The 13,875-nt window shown below is 40.3% G+C and overlaps 1 protein-coding gene across 1 annotated transcript in view; it reads left to right on the top strand.

The window, feature by feature from the left end:
• The window catches only part of PIK3R1 (phosphoinositide-3-kinase regulatory subunit 1), an 86,665-nt gene that overhangs the window by 9,133 nt on the left and 63,657 nt on the right, over positions 1-13,875 (top strand). The window contains exon 2 of the mRNA XM_024753102.1: positions 1,636-2,355. Within this exon, the coding sequence (XP_024608870.1) occupies positions 2,022-2,355 (334 nt within the window). The 5' untranslated portion in view covers positions 1,636-2,021. The remainder of the gene's footprint in view (positions 1-1,635; positions 2,356-13,875) is intronic.

Genomic DNA, 13,875 nt, shown 5'->3' with positions numbered 1-13,875 from the left:
TTGGTTTTTTTTTTTTTTTTTTTTTTTTTACTTTTAATATTTTCCCTCTGAGTCCCTTCATTCCATTAAGCTTGGCCTTGCCTTATATGCGGCTGATTACCAAACCTCAGGTGTGTTTCCTCTCCTGAATCACAGACCAGGTTTTCAACGATCCACGCTTGCATTTGGATGCCCAGCATCACCGTTAGCCCATCAGGCCTCCTGGCTTCCCTTTGCCTGATACTGGTAGCTACATTCTTCTTGTGAGCTCAGGATCAGGCACCTTTTGCTTCTCCCTTTCTTTTTCTTCTTCTTTTTAAAAAAAATATATATAATTTTCATTGCTTTTTAAGAAAGGAATCAACGTAAAATTAAAACAGTAATCAACGTTGGGATAAAAGAGAAAGTGCGAGAGAGAGAAGTTTTTCCTTTTTATTTTGTTTTTCCTTTTTATTTTGTACTTGTATTTTCTGTACAATTTATACTTTCTATTTTACTTTTTTGCTAGGAAGGTACCAACAGAATGACCTATGCTCTGCTATTATGTACTAAGTTTTGTGTCTTTATTTCTTTGGCTTAAAAATACTAATATGTTGCTAAACAGACACACAGGTCAGTGTATCTCTCTGATTATCTCATGTCATGCAGAAATGAATTCTAAAATAGCTGGCAGAGTGGATCATCTTTAAGGTCCAGCAGTCAGCTAGTACCTTGAACCTTGGCTCAGCCCTCCAGCCTGGGAAGAGCCCCTTCCTCTTGGCTTCTCCGCCATCCTCTGTTTCTCATATGCTGCAGTCTGTCCGTCTCCCCACCCAGGATCCAGTACCCAGTACCGTGTGCTTCTCTCTTTCTTGATCCATTTTTCAGCATTGCCACGTTGCACACATGCTTCTTTCTCCCTTACTTCAGTCCTCCCCTTTCCGTACCTTCTGCTGCCACTCTGGCTCATGCCTTCATGGCCACTTGCCCAGATGGCTGCAAAACACCTTTCATGGCTTTCCTCTTGTCCCTACGCCAGTCCCTTCCACGCACCAGGATTAGACTGAGGTTCTTCAAGTGCCGCTCTGGTCTTGTTGTTCCCCTCTCTCCAAGCCTCTTTCCAGCTCCCCATTGTAGATTGCATCACTCATAAACTCAACACGGGCGTGTGTGATGTTTGTTATACAACCCCTGCTCATCTTTCTAACCCGGACGTGATGTTCCCTCTTTGGCTTCACACATACCGGTCTGCCTGTTCTAGCTCTTCCCAGAATATGACAAGTGCTTCATCACATCTGTACCTAAGATCATGCCACACGTTCTCTTCTGTCTTCAGATGCCTGCAGTGAGATGTGGTCTCTCCCTTGTTTGAACTCCCTAGCGTTCAGTCTCTGCTCTCTTATGACATTTACCTAGTGTTATAGATCCTTGTGTCCTGTCTTATCTCTGAGATGTTGCCACATTCCAGCATCCCTCCCACCCTGCCGAGTGTTCTTAGAAGGCTGGGACTGCCTGCCTCACTAATCTTTGTTGTGTATACCATGTCAAGCAAAAGCATACTGGCCTGTGTATGTCTGCCAGGTTGATTAAGTACTTGTTGAATGGAAGTCGAAATTCAGATTCACACAGATGGCCAAGTGTGCCGTTGATTCATAAGTCTTGTTTTCCCTTTGCTAGGTGCAGCTCGCATGTGGTGTGTGCCATAGTCAAATCAGATGACAGATGGACAGTGTGACAAGAGTGTCAGAAAGGATCGGGCCTCGAAGGGAGAGTCAGCCCCGAGTCAATGTGTTGACGAGTTGCTGAAAAGGAAGCCGGTGGGAAGACTGCGGCCACAGAGGAAGTGAGCCCTGACTTCAGTCACACCCTTGATGGAGGACAGATGGACGGCCGGATGGCCAATCACCTCTCCTCTTAAACCTTTGGAGAGTTATCCTTTATCCCCTGCTGGACGTGTATTAGGAATCTTAACACACTCTCTGAATTCACTTTCCATAGAAACGTCAGGTTAGACTGCAGTGTGCAGCCAGCCTCAGCTGTCGCATGGTCGCAGGTCTGCAGCCATGAGTGCCGAGGGGTACCAGTACAGGGCGCTGTACGACTATAAAAAGGAGCGGGAAGAAGACATTGACTTGCACTTGGGGGACGTACTGACTGTGAATAAAGGGTCCTTAGTAGCTCTTGGATTCAGTGATGGACAAGAAGCCAGGCCTGAAGAAATCGGCTGGTTAAATGGCTATAACGAGACCACTGGGGAGAGGGGGGACTTTCCGGGAACTTACGTAGAATACATTGGAAGGAAAAAGATCTCACCGCCCACACCAAAGCCCCGGCCACCTCGACCCCTTCCTGTTGCACCAGGTTCTTCAAAAACTGAAGCAGACAGTGAGCAGCAAGGTCAGTATTGATGAGTGATCGCTTCATGACTGCTTTTTTTTTTTTTTTAAGGAAAAGTCTCACGTTGGTTGAGCTGGGCTGAAACGGTCTGGGCAGAAGTTGTTTTGGCAACTTTACCTGAATTTATGTATGGTGCATAAAAGTTTGGTCAATCGTTACATGGCTAGAAATTTGTGTTTGTGGGGTGGAGAGTTGTTATAAAACTAGGGTGGTGATATCTGAGAACCTTTTCAGTTAGTGTCTCAAAACACTATTATTAGAGTTGCGATGGAATTAAACACCTTTTGCATTCTTATTCTTGTAACTGGTATTATATACCTAAATAATCATTTTGAGAAAGTAGAGGGTAAGTCTAATGTAAGTATATTTAACATTAATTTGATCTGCATGGAAAATGGAGAGAGTAATAAAATGACCACAGAGCTCAACACAGAAGAAACCATTGCTTTTGTAACCTGGTGTCTACCTCTTGGTTTCCTCTCCAGGAGTACTGGCTGAAGCTGAAACTCTATCCTGTAGTTAGTGTAGGCGCACAGAGAGTCCTCTTCCTGCCTGGGTAGTGTCATCTGTAGCATTAATGCCAATAGTGTGCTTGGCCTTCATGAGAAAAAAAAAAAAAAAAAATCACTGAATATTTTTCTCAAGTGGAAAACACCTTGATTCAAAGCCCACTCATTGTTCATTGGAGATGGTCCCCACTTCAGCTCTGAGCACAGCTGTTCCTTAAGGTATTTCTTCTGTTCAGTTTCACGCAGAGACAAGCCTTTTACTCCGCTTTGCTGTTAACAGCCTTGTCAAATCATTCATTTCTTCACTGGTGAATCTCAAGCATTGTTCCCCCTGTATAATCTTTTTCCCAGAGAATGAGAAAGGCGTGGAAAGATGTGTTTCAAATGGGTGGACTCAACTGCGGTGGTTATGTGTCAAGTAAAACTGACTGTGGGCATCACAGTGTATTTCTGGAAGAGATCCTGTTGGCTTATTTTAGCGCAAATGAATGAGGTACCGGGAGTGAAGAAGCAGAATGCAAGGGTAAATGGAATCGGGAATATTTCATAAATGTCGAAGAACTCACTAAGGATACTTGAAGGGAAGAGCTTTTCTCTTCCCATCCCAACCCAGAAGGGATACTTGTTTCATAAACATTATACTGTACTTTAGAAATAATATTCAAATGATATGTTTTACTTGACAGTTCAAAAGCAAAAGTTAGGATTTTTCCAGATGAGTCAAAAAAACTTGACTCTGAAAGTTTTTTGTATATATGTAATATATATACGATTTTGTCATTTTATATATATATGTGTGTATATATATATAATTATATATAATTTTGTCAACCATTGTGTTTCTTGCATAGTTTCACTTAGCTGAGGGGAGGTATATACATAATTGTTTTTTTCCTACCAAACTACATATTTTTAATTTGACTTCTGATTTTTTAAGTTAGATACACTTCCTAATATGTAGTCTAATTCAAAAGGAAAAATGATATAATTTCTCCTGGCATACAAAAGATTACAGACTTATAAAAATATCTGAGTCAGGTCAGAAAAGATTATTTAAAAGGGGTACCTTGTCAAGATTAGGGACAAAAAGATTTTGTAAAAATAGCTTCTAAACAAAAATTGCATCTGATATTTTCATTTGGATATAGTATACGGAAAAGCAGGTCTTTCCTTAAAAATGATTTTCTCTTTGTAGGATCTAAACTATTTTATAACGCTTTCTTTCTCACGTAATGTGGTAACAACTGAGATTTTTAACAGCTTTTTCTTTTTTTTTTTTTAATACATAGAAAGAGTAAAATGAAATATTTTAGCAGAGTTTAAGAAAGAGACCCACGGTAATGTGCATTGAAGTATTAGAGCAGGCCTGAATATAAATGAGAAATTAGGAGCAATTGAAAGGTTGAAAAGACAGTATGGGGGGTTGGGTGGGGAGTTGAGGTACTAAATATTAGATTTTCTAGAAATGTTACTCTTGCATTCTCATTTAAATTTGATTCCTATGAAATGAGGATTCCACAGCTCCTGCTAGTTGCGTGTCAAATTGATATGGAAAGTAGTTGTAAGGACAGACTTATTTGTTGGAACCTGTGGGGCTTTAATTTCTTTTGCCTGAGGGTGTGTTTATTTGAAAAGTGTTTGCAGGGACAAATTATATGAAGGTTGGAAAGGATAGTACTTTTCTCTTACTGTAATTGAATTCTTTCGCCTTTTTTTCCTTTTTACTCCCTCACCTTACTTAGCCTGTTTTTCATGTTTGACTGTATTTTATTGAGAAGGTTACCCCGGTGACATGCAGGTCTCTTTTGCGGAGGGAGTGTTATGGGGACAGTTGGCACGCCCCCGAAATGAGCGTGGGATAAACCTACCTTTCTGCCCCTCTCACCAGCTTCCCTCTTTGTATTTAAAAGAACGTTCTCTTTAAACTCTGCCCACAAGTAGCATCTGTGTGAGGAGTTCCCCCTGATGACAGAACCCACTTTTTGCTTTTCTTGCATGTTCCTGGAAAGAAGGCTGTGATGTCTCACATTTTGGGGAAAAGAGAGCCAAAAACCCATTTGAAGATCTGATCCCCAGCTCCTCTCAGGAGAATGTACCTTCCACCCATCCAGTTTGCATACAGTTTTCTTATGAAGCCCTGGCCTAGTTTGGATTGAATTTGTATATTGGATAATCTTGTATTTCTTGGAGTTTAAATCATTCAGTAAATATGAACTGAGCCCCTATCTTGTGCTAGAAAGCAGGGATGAGAGATGAAGTCGGACCCGAGAGAGACGGCGTGCCCTCTGATGCCCTTTCCGGTTCTTCTCCCACCTTGGGCCTCTGCTTGGACAGCTCTTCCTCAGCCGTCCTCTTAGCTGACCCACTCTCCACTCTTTGCTTAAAGCTTTCTTCTCAAGGAGGCTGGCTCTGCTCATCTCGTTTCACATACAATCTGCCCTTCTGCTTTTGCAAAGCATTTATCATCTAACCTACTCTAGAATTTACTTACCACATTGTTCGTTTATTATCTGTTCGCTCTGGTAGATTGTTAAGCCCTGTGAGGGCAGGGGTCTTGGATGTCTCTCCATTATCCCAGTTACCTAGAACAGCATCATAGGTGCCTAGCAAGTGGACAGATGCTTGCTGTGGAAACGCATCATCCAGCTGTTTCACATCCCACGTGACTCTGGAAGTGAGCCACGTGCTTGGTATGTCTCGTGCAGGCACACGGCTGTAACAGCCCATTCTGTTTTTAAACATCACGGTTTATTGTTAGTCACATCATTCACATCTGAGGAATCCTGACCTGGCCTTGACCATTGCATGCTGTGTCTCCAAAGCTGTTATTTTTTTACCCCATTTCCTAGGAGGGGTAGTTCTGCGGGTGGGAAAGCATGTTCAGCTGAGAGTGTACTCTGTCAGCCACTTAAGCAAAGTTAATAGAACACATGTCAAGATCAGCAAGTGTCCTCGGGCACGGATTTTATGCTGTCCCTCCCCCTCTTTTATCTCCTCTTTGCATGGAAGCTAAAATCACAGATACGAGCATCACATTTCATTTTCCCACAACCCAGTAAAGCCCCGTTTTACCTCCTTTGGAGAGAACCTCTTCCCCGTCCGGTGCAGGTGAACGTGTGATGGGGGTGCACAATGGGTGGTACGTGCTCCTTAGGGGAGGCTCCTTAGGGGAGCTCTTGAAAGGCCATCTTCCTGCTCGTTCTGCATTCAGCGGTGCTTCCATATTTCCCCTGACACAAGGAAATGAGTTGATGGAAGTGGGGATTTAGGGATAAGAGAATCAAACTGTATTCCTTTCATAAGTAAGCTGTCCAGTGGGGCTATTTCTTGAGACAGTATTTTAAGATCCTTTGATTAAAGTCACACTAATCCAGAATATTTAGACTAGTGAGATTCCATGACCACATCAGTTTGTATAGGATGTTGAAATCTGCTAGCTTGAGAGATCACTTAGGAATCTGAGTTCATCCCCACTTCCATCCCCCATCTGCACACCCCTCCCCCCGCTCCCACTCTGGACTCTGACAGTGGGTCCCAGCTGGTCCTACATATAAAACATAAAGCACACATTTGGTGTGGGCTGTTTTAAACTTTGATCAAAATTCCTTCTAAACAGAAGAAGAGAAAAGCCTGCAGCTTGTGTTCGCTTTCATGGTCTCCCCAGCCACGTGATTTTTCCATTTTTCACACTCAGCATTTGAGTGTCCCTCCACGGTTGTCGCCCCCGGTCTAGAAAGCAAGGCTGTAATACATCACATAAATTGACTACACTGTACAGAGGTCGCAGAGGATGGTGACCCGATCCCAAATTATACACCTTTGCTGAGCCCCCTGGTCAGAACGTACTGCTGTTACTCACAGAAATAGTACCTGTGAAAGTAGTTTGCTTTGCTTCACGAATTCCTGCCTTTATGAATTATGTCTTAGTTCAGAAGCTGCCTTGTCTTAACTTTCCTCACCTTTTCTCCTGCTTAAGTGAGACTTTGCTGTGAAGCGGGAGGACTGTGGTTAACCGCCCCCGGTGATGGGGTGAGACCTCTGACTTTGGTGCTGACTCCCTGTTTTTCATTGATCACTGTGTTTCGGGAAGCAAGCAGGCCCGGTTGCAGGATATTTGAAGATCAGGGCCTTGGAGTCCTGTCTTTAATTTCTGACCCACCAGAAAAATCAATCAGAACAGTAGAGATTTTTACCCAGATGTAAACATGTACCTGTTTTTTGTTTGTTTGTTTTGGGTTTTTGTTTGTTTGTTTTTCTTTTTCTTTTTGACCACACAGCGAGGCTTTCAGGGTCTTAGTTCCCCGACCAGGGATTGAACCCGGGCCCCGGCAGTGAAAGAGCTGAGTCCTAACCACTGGACCGCCAGGAAATTCCCAACATGTAAGTGTTTGCCCTTCGTGTTTTAGTAGGAAGTGACATCTGAAAGATGTCATCAATATAATTGATTAAAGAGCAGGCCTGAAAAAAACAAATGTGATCATTTTTGATAAAATCAGGTGAGCCTAACCAATTCTCTTATGACAGACTGTATCACTCAGGCATTTAGTTACATATTATAACAGTTCTCCCTCTCAGGAGCACCAGCGTTTCTATTCTTCTTACTAAATTCTTGATTTTTAAGACGTTTTCCCTGTTAATTTTAAATTTAATTCTTTTGTTTCCCCAGAAATGTGAAGGAGAAAGTAACCCTAATAAACAATTTCCATAGCCACAGTTATTTGAAAAGGAAATTGAGAAGAAGAGAAAGTGTTCTCACCTTTGCTGCTTTTTAGCAGAAAGGTTCTGCCCCGAGCTGGCCCAGCCATGTTAGAAATTAACAGGGCTCCCAGAGGTGGGATGGGCAGGAAGGTCCCCTTATCTCCCAGAGAGGAGAGGGCTCCTCCCTCCCTCCTCCAGTCTGTTATTAGACAGGAAGGATTTGATTCTCGCTTTCCTGGAGCTGCGGTGACAGCTAAGTTCAGGGTTACAGATAAGACATTATTTGAGGAAAAGCTTTTCTGCCAGGCTACCATGGCATGTGTCATTTAGAATCACAGCTATAGTGTGCAAATTATATATATTTTTTTACTTAAGTGAGATATATGTTCAGAGGCTTTCATTAAGGCTGCTGGCTCTAGAGATTTCACTCTGTGTTCTTTTTTCCAAAATGGGTGAAGGGTCCAACATCCATGTCTGTGTAACCTAGATAAAGCCCTCACACTTCTGATTCGAGCGGGAGCTGTGTAAGTGGAGTGATCCTATTTTGTTTACTAGCAACCAAGGTAATGTTGATGTTCTAATAACAGTTTTCTTTGTCATGAAAGTAGAATTCTGTATGTTAAAAGTGTTTCTATTTTTAACTTTTTAGCTTAGTTGTCAATAGATCCTTTGGTAACTTTGAAGTCGGTCTTCCCTTGTTTGTAGGTGAAAGCATCTTTGTCTAAAACTGGCAAAATTCTGATTAACAAACACTTCTCCACTAAGTCAGAGTTTGAGAAAATAAATGTTCAAAATTCTGAAATCCAACAACAAATGGCACCTTATATGCTAAGTAGCTTCCAAAAAGGGGAGAATCTGGTACCTCTGGCAAATAAGAATACCAAGTATTAAATGCCATTTACATATCCATGTTTTTCTCAGTAAAAGAAAGCAGATGTTAGCAGTACAGCTGGCTGTTGCATATTTGTGTCTTTGTTGCTAACAAATTTCCATGAGGAAGGACGTAAAATTGGTTTGAAGGCTAAAATAGGAGAAAATAGCTTGGTATTTTAACTAGAAATGAGAAGGATAATTGCATGATGGATTATATCTTAATTTTTGAGGTCTTGATTGAGTTTATAGCATTCAGTATCAAAACAGTGTTTTCAGTTTCAATAAAATAATCTAAATAGAGGAGGTCAAAGCGAATTAGACATTGACTGTATTTTAATTACTTGGGTACAGTTTCCCTAAAATATCAAGTTTAACGGAATGTTGTCAGAATACTTTATAAATGCATCATTCCTACTTACCAATTTATGTAAAAGACCGTGATATTTTGCTTCTGCTACAATAATTCCATACACTGTACATTTTTTAAATGTTCTGATGAAATATAACTTTGCAATTAAAGACAAAATAAACAGCAGCAGATCTTTCTGTTTAATTTTGCATGGAGAACTTTGTCCTAGTGGCTTTATGCCACCTAAAGTATGGCTGTCATTTTCAGGAATACCTTCTCTGTTCTGTTTCTTGCTTGGGGGTGTTTGTATTCATCTATTTATCTCTTCTCAGTTGGTAGCTTGTATTGTGCAATGCTTATAGATTCTCCTGTCCTATCACAATTTGATGCATATTGAAGTTCCCACTGTGAGTTTATTACACTGTGTTGTAGAAGACTCTTTGTAATTTGATGATCAAATCTGATATCCAAGATGGTAAAGATGTGGCCATAAGTGAAATATAAATCCCTGCGGTATATTATTTGAATCAGAAATTCCACTCTGCTTTGCTTTCTGTAAATTCCACAACCCTCCTAATCCCAGTGTTCTCTACTTTTAAAACAAGAAGTAGACGCTATGTCTTCTGAATTCTGGCTGTATTTTTATTTTAACCTCTTACTGACACTTGATCAGTAAAAGTTTCTCCATCCCTACTCATAAGAATTGTTGGAGAAACAAAACACAGAAAGTGTAAGTTCTCACTAGTAGTGTTTCCCCAGTAGTGCAACCCAGAAGCTAGAAGGGAAAATAATGAAGGAACTCAGAGAAATAAGCAAAGATGGTTGGGCAGATGTGCTCACATGACCTCACTGTAAGATCTGATTGGAGGTTGGTCCTTGGGATGATACAGGATTGTTGCTAATGAAAGTGCCAAATTGGTACCAAGTTTTTGCAAATCTACATACTGTATGATTTTAAGATCCGTTTCACCAAGTGTGAGAATTTATGCTCTAACTCTGTTGGTGGGCACTCAGCAGTTGCTGACATCAAAATTGATTTGAGATTCTTCCCGTTTTACACATTGCAGTTTATCAGCGAATTCAAAGACATTGATGGAATGCCTCCCTTGGACTGTGTCTGTGTGGCATAGCTGCATTTGTTGACATGATATGTGCTCAGAGTTCCTAGGGATTTTTCTAGTGGGTTTTTTGTTAAATTTTCCAAGGCAGATAGAAGGTGATGTTTTTAACATTTGCCTATTCAGGTTATAAAGATTTGTTTATTCAGACCTCTTCAAATTTATGTGATAGCAGTGTTAAAATACGTACCCAAGAGATAACACATTAGCATAGGCATTATGTGAGTCTTCATTGTAAAGCCAGAGGGACTGTTGGGTGGTCAGTGTTATATTCCACACTTTAAGGATCGAAACTGCCATAGTGCCTTCAGACTGCACAAGGTACCACCGTCACAGCGAGAGACAGTCAGCGTTGGTTCCAACTTGCTACTGGGTTTTGGAAAATGCAATTTTCAAAATGACTTGAGGTTGTTCATAAGATAATCTATTGTGAATCCGCATTAAACACCACTGGCTTTATTTTTTATCCTGTTTTAAAATTTTCTAGTGTTTAAGAATGTTGCTTCTTTATCAGTAAATAGTTCACTTGAAATATCTTTCTATTCCTGTTCTTAACTATAGAAACGTAGTTGAATATTTATATCATTATTAATTTATAATTTCCGAGTATTTTACACCATTGCTTACTTAGGTCTTACCATGTTTTTTCAGGGAGCAAAAAGTAAATTTTCCATTTTCAAAGGAGACAGGTTCAAAGAAGTTTGAGCAAGATGTGACTTTTTGCTAAATAATCGTGATTATCTACAAAGTACCAAGGAACGAGATGTAATGAATTTGGTTAGAACATATCAAAGTATATATTAGAGTCATTGTCCCATGTTTCCCCATGGGTCTATTTAAATGTTGAAAATGGCTTTTTCCAAATATACCCTAAAAATTTGCTGACTTACTATTTGCCAAGCATTCTGCTCAGCATTTTAAAGACATTTTTCATTTGATCCCTACAGCCACCCTGCAAATATGGCATTAGGACCATTTTCCAGATTAAGGAACTAAAGCTCAAATGATTGTGTAAATATTTAAAAAGGAGGGGGCTCCCTAGGAGGAGCATTCAGAGGGTTCAGGAACACTCCAGAAGGCAGTCGTGTGGGTCTTGTTCAGCAGTCCTTTGTGAAATTACCAGTAACTGAAGGAACCGGCTATTTTCTGCTTTCTGGGTGGTCTGTAATTATGTGTTTTATCTGTTAAGTTTCATTGGCTGTTACATTCGTACCATCACAAATTCTCTTGTTTTACCTACAACTTATAGCATTTTCTTACGTCTGCTAAATATATGAAAGAGTTGAGTTACAAAGAGACTGATAAGGCCATGAACCGGAGACAAAGTTTGGGGTTATATGTGTGTATGTGCAGTTTTTCTCAAATACACCTTGATCAGATACTCAAAAGTTATGTGCCATTGATAAGTGATTTTCCTTCCATTTCTATTATTTTTGAAGAAGTTAAATGTCTGCTTCAAATGTTCCCCTGAGCTTCACATTTTCTTACTTCTGATTCATAATTAAATCATTTTGGTTAAAATTGAGCAGGTTATTACTTGCTTCTTAAAAGCCAAAAGCTGAGGATATCCAGCATAAAAATTATGTGTTTTGGCATGTAGACAGCAGCTGCTTAAAGTCCCTAAGTATAAGAAATCTGAAGTGGACTCACATGAATCTGAAGTCTTGTACCTGAGTTCTGTCAAAATTAGCGGTAAACGCCATTTTTAAAGTTTGGCTAAATGACTAAATTCCTTTGAATGTCAAACTTTATTTCTCAGGAAAGTTAGTCACTGCCAAGTTTATAACATAAACATCATGTTTCTGTTACCTGAATTCCAAGGACAAGAGGGTAGATGAGGGCAAGTGAAAGGCACAGGTGAATTTAATCCTAGGTGTTTAACTTAAAAGGACACAGTGACATTGCACAGAGAGAGTCTCTCCAAGGACACGAGTGCCCGTAAAAATTCTTGGATGCTTTTATTGTTTTTCCCCCCAGTTAAAAAAGAAACTTATTTAAAAGTTTCCTGATTTAAAAAGGTCTTTGCCTGGTAGCCCTGACACATTTCTCACTAGAGTCTCTAAGAAGGTAGAGAAAAGTCCTTATATCCTAAACAGTTATAAAAACTAGAACTAGCAGGAGAAGTGTCTACTGTAAACCAAATGGAACTGGGTTTAAAAACACAGGCAGAGTAAGTTTTGACCACCTAAAAATAGGTAGGCAGAGACATATCCTCCCCAACTCTGCCTGTAATTCAGAAAGAGCCTAGCAGCTGTCCCCAGAATGCTCTTCCTTTCCTCTTTCTAATCTCCCCAACAGTGCCTTTTTATTCAGTGGAAGGTCATAACTCAGAAAATAACCAGGCAGAGCTGGGAGGGTGGGGTAGGGGCTTTATTAATACTGTTACCTCTTGAGAATCTTACTCCACAGAAGTAAAGTGTTGGAGGTGGGGTAGAGTTAGACCCGTGTTTCCTGAGGGTTTCAATATTGTTTGAGTCCTCCATCATTCAGAGCCTCAGAAAGCCTGGCAGTAAAGGTAGGAGAAGGTTTGCTTTCAGCAAAACTGTATTGAAATGAAAATCACATTGGAAATTGGCCTGGGAACTGTTCATCTCAACCTGCCTACCAACTCTTGGTCTGAAGCCAGCACCCACGTGGATCAAGAGTAGCTCAGAGCAGGGCTTTCCTGGTGGCGCAGTGGTTGAGAGTCCGCCTGCCGATGCAGACGACACTGGTTCGTGCCCCGGTCCGGGAGGATCCCGCATGCCGCGGAGCGGCTGGTCCCGTGAGCCATGGCCGCTGGGCCTGCACGTCCGGAGCCTGTGCTCCGCAATGGGAGAGGCCATAACAGTGAGAGGCCCGCGTACAGCGGAAAAAAAAAAAAAAAAAAAAAAAAAGAGTAGCTCAGAGCAAACACCAGTTCCGGGCAGATATCTCCCTGTATGGTGATCAATAAACAGGGAAAAAAAAAAAAATAGCTGAGCCTACTGAAAAACATTGCTCTGTAAAGGAAAGGAGAGATTGTATCAAAGATTTGAAGGAAGAATAGACCTCCAGCAATGGCCCAAATGAAAGAGGGGCAGAAAGTAGATGATTATGAGCTGAAAAGAACTGGATGGGATGAAATGGGAGTGAAACCATTAAAAAAATAAAAATTGTAAAGAAATTAAGAATGCAGTATAGCACATTAAAATCCATAGGAGAGGCAATAGAGAGTAGAATTAACACAGCTGAAAAGAAAATTAATGTTGTGGAGGAGAAACTCAGAGCTCTTCCAGAATCGAAAGAGAAAAGAGATGAAAATGAAAGAGAAGATTGTAGATACATAGTAAGAAGGTATAACATGGGGATTTTCAGTGTTGATAAATGAGTAATAAGTCATATCAAATGAAAAAGAACAAACATTATAAAAATAAGCATGCATGCATTTTGTGCAGATTTGAAAGCGTGGTCCACATTGTTTAGATGAAATCAATGACAGGCCACCTCTAGATACGTTTTGGCAATTTTTTTTTTAATTATAAGAATGCTGTTAAACGTCTTTCCAAAATATCTGGTTAACTATCAAGGAGCAAAATTCAGGCTTCCTTGTCTTTTGTAGCAGTAAATGCCAAAAGATGGTGGATGCAGAGTTTTGAGGAAGAAAGAAGGTGACTCAAGACCCTCATGTGTTGCTTCCTTATATATCATGTGGAAGGAATTGAGAGGCGTTCTCTGATAAGCAAGAGCTCAGTGAGATATATTCAACTTCTCATGTCACAAGGGCAAACTTCAAAATTGCCATTTCATTGTTAAGCTTTATAATTAGAAAGGCATAGTTTAAAAATGAATTCATTTTGATTAACTTAAAGAATAATTGCCAGAAGAATAAAACTGTAAGTTATATATTTTCCAAATACCTAGAAATACAAGGCATATTCCAAAAAACAGACAACAAAGCATAAAATTATTATTGACGTGGGGAATGTCAATACTATTACTATGTATGAAAATT

Source organism: Neophocaena asiaeorientalis, unplaced genomic scaffold (genome assembly GCF_003031525.2).
Source record: "Neophocaena asiaeorientalis asiaeorientalis breed wild unplaced genomic scaffold, Neophocaena_asiaeorientalis_V1.1 scaffold399, whole genome shotgun sequence".
Taxonomy (NCBI): domain Eukaryota; kingdom Metazoa; phylum Chordata; class Mammalia; order Artiodactyla; family Phocoenidae; genus Neophocaena; species Neophocaena asiaeorientalis.
The sequence above is the reverse complement of the archived record's forward strand: the minus strand, read 5'-3'. Positions and strand labels throughout refer to the sequence as shown.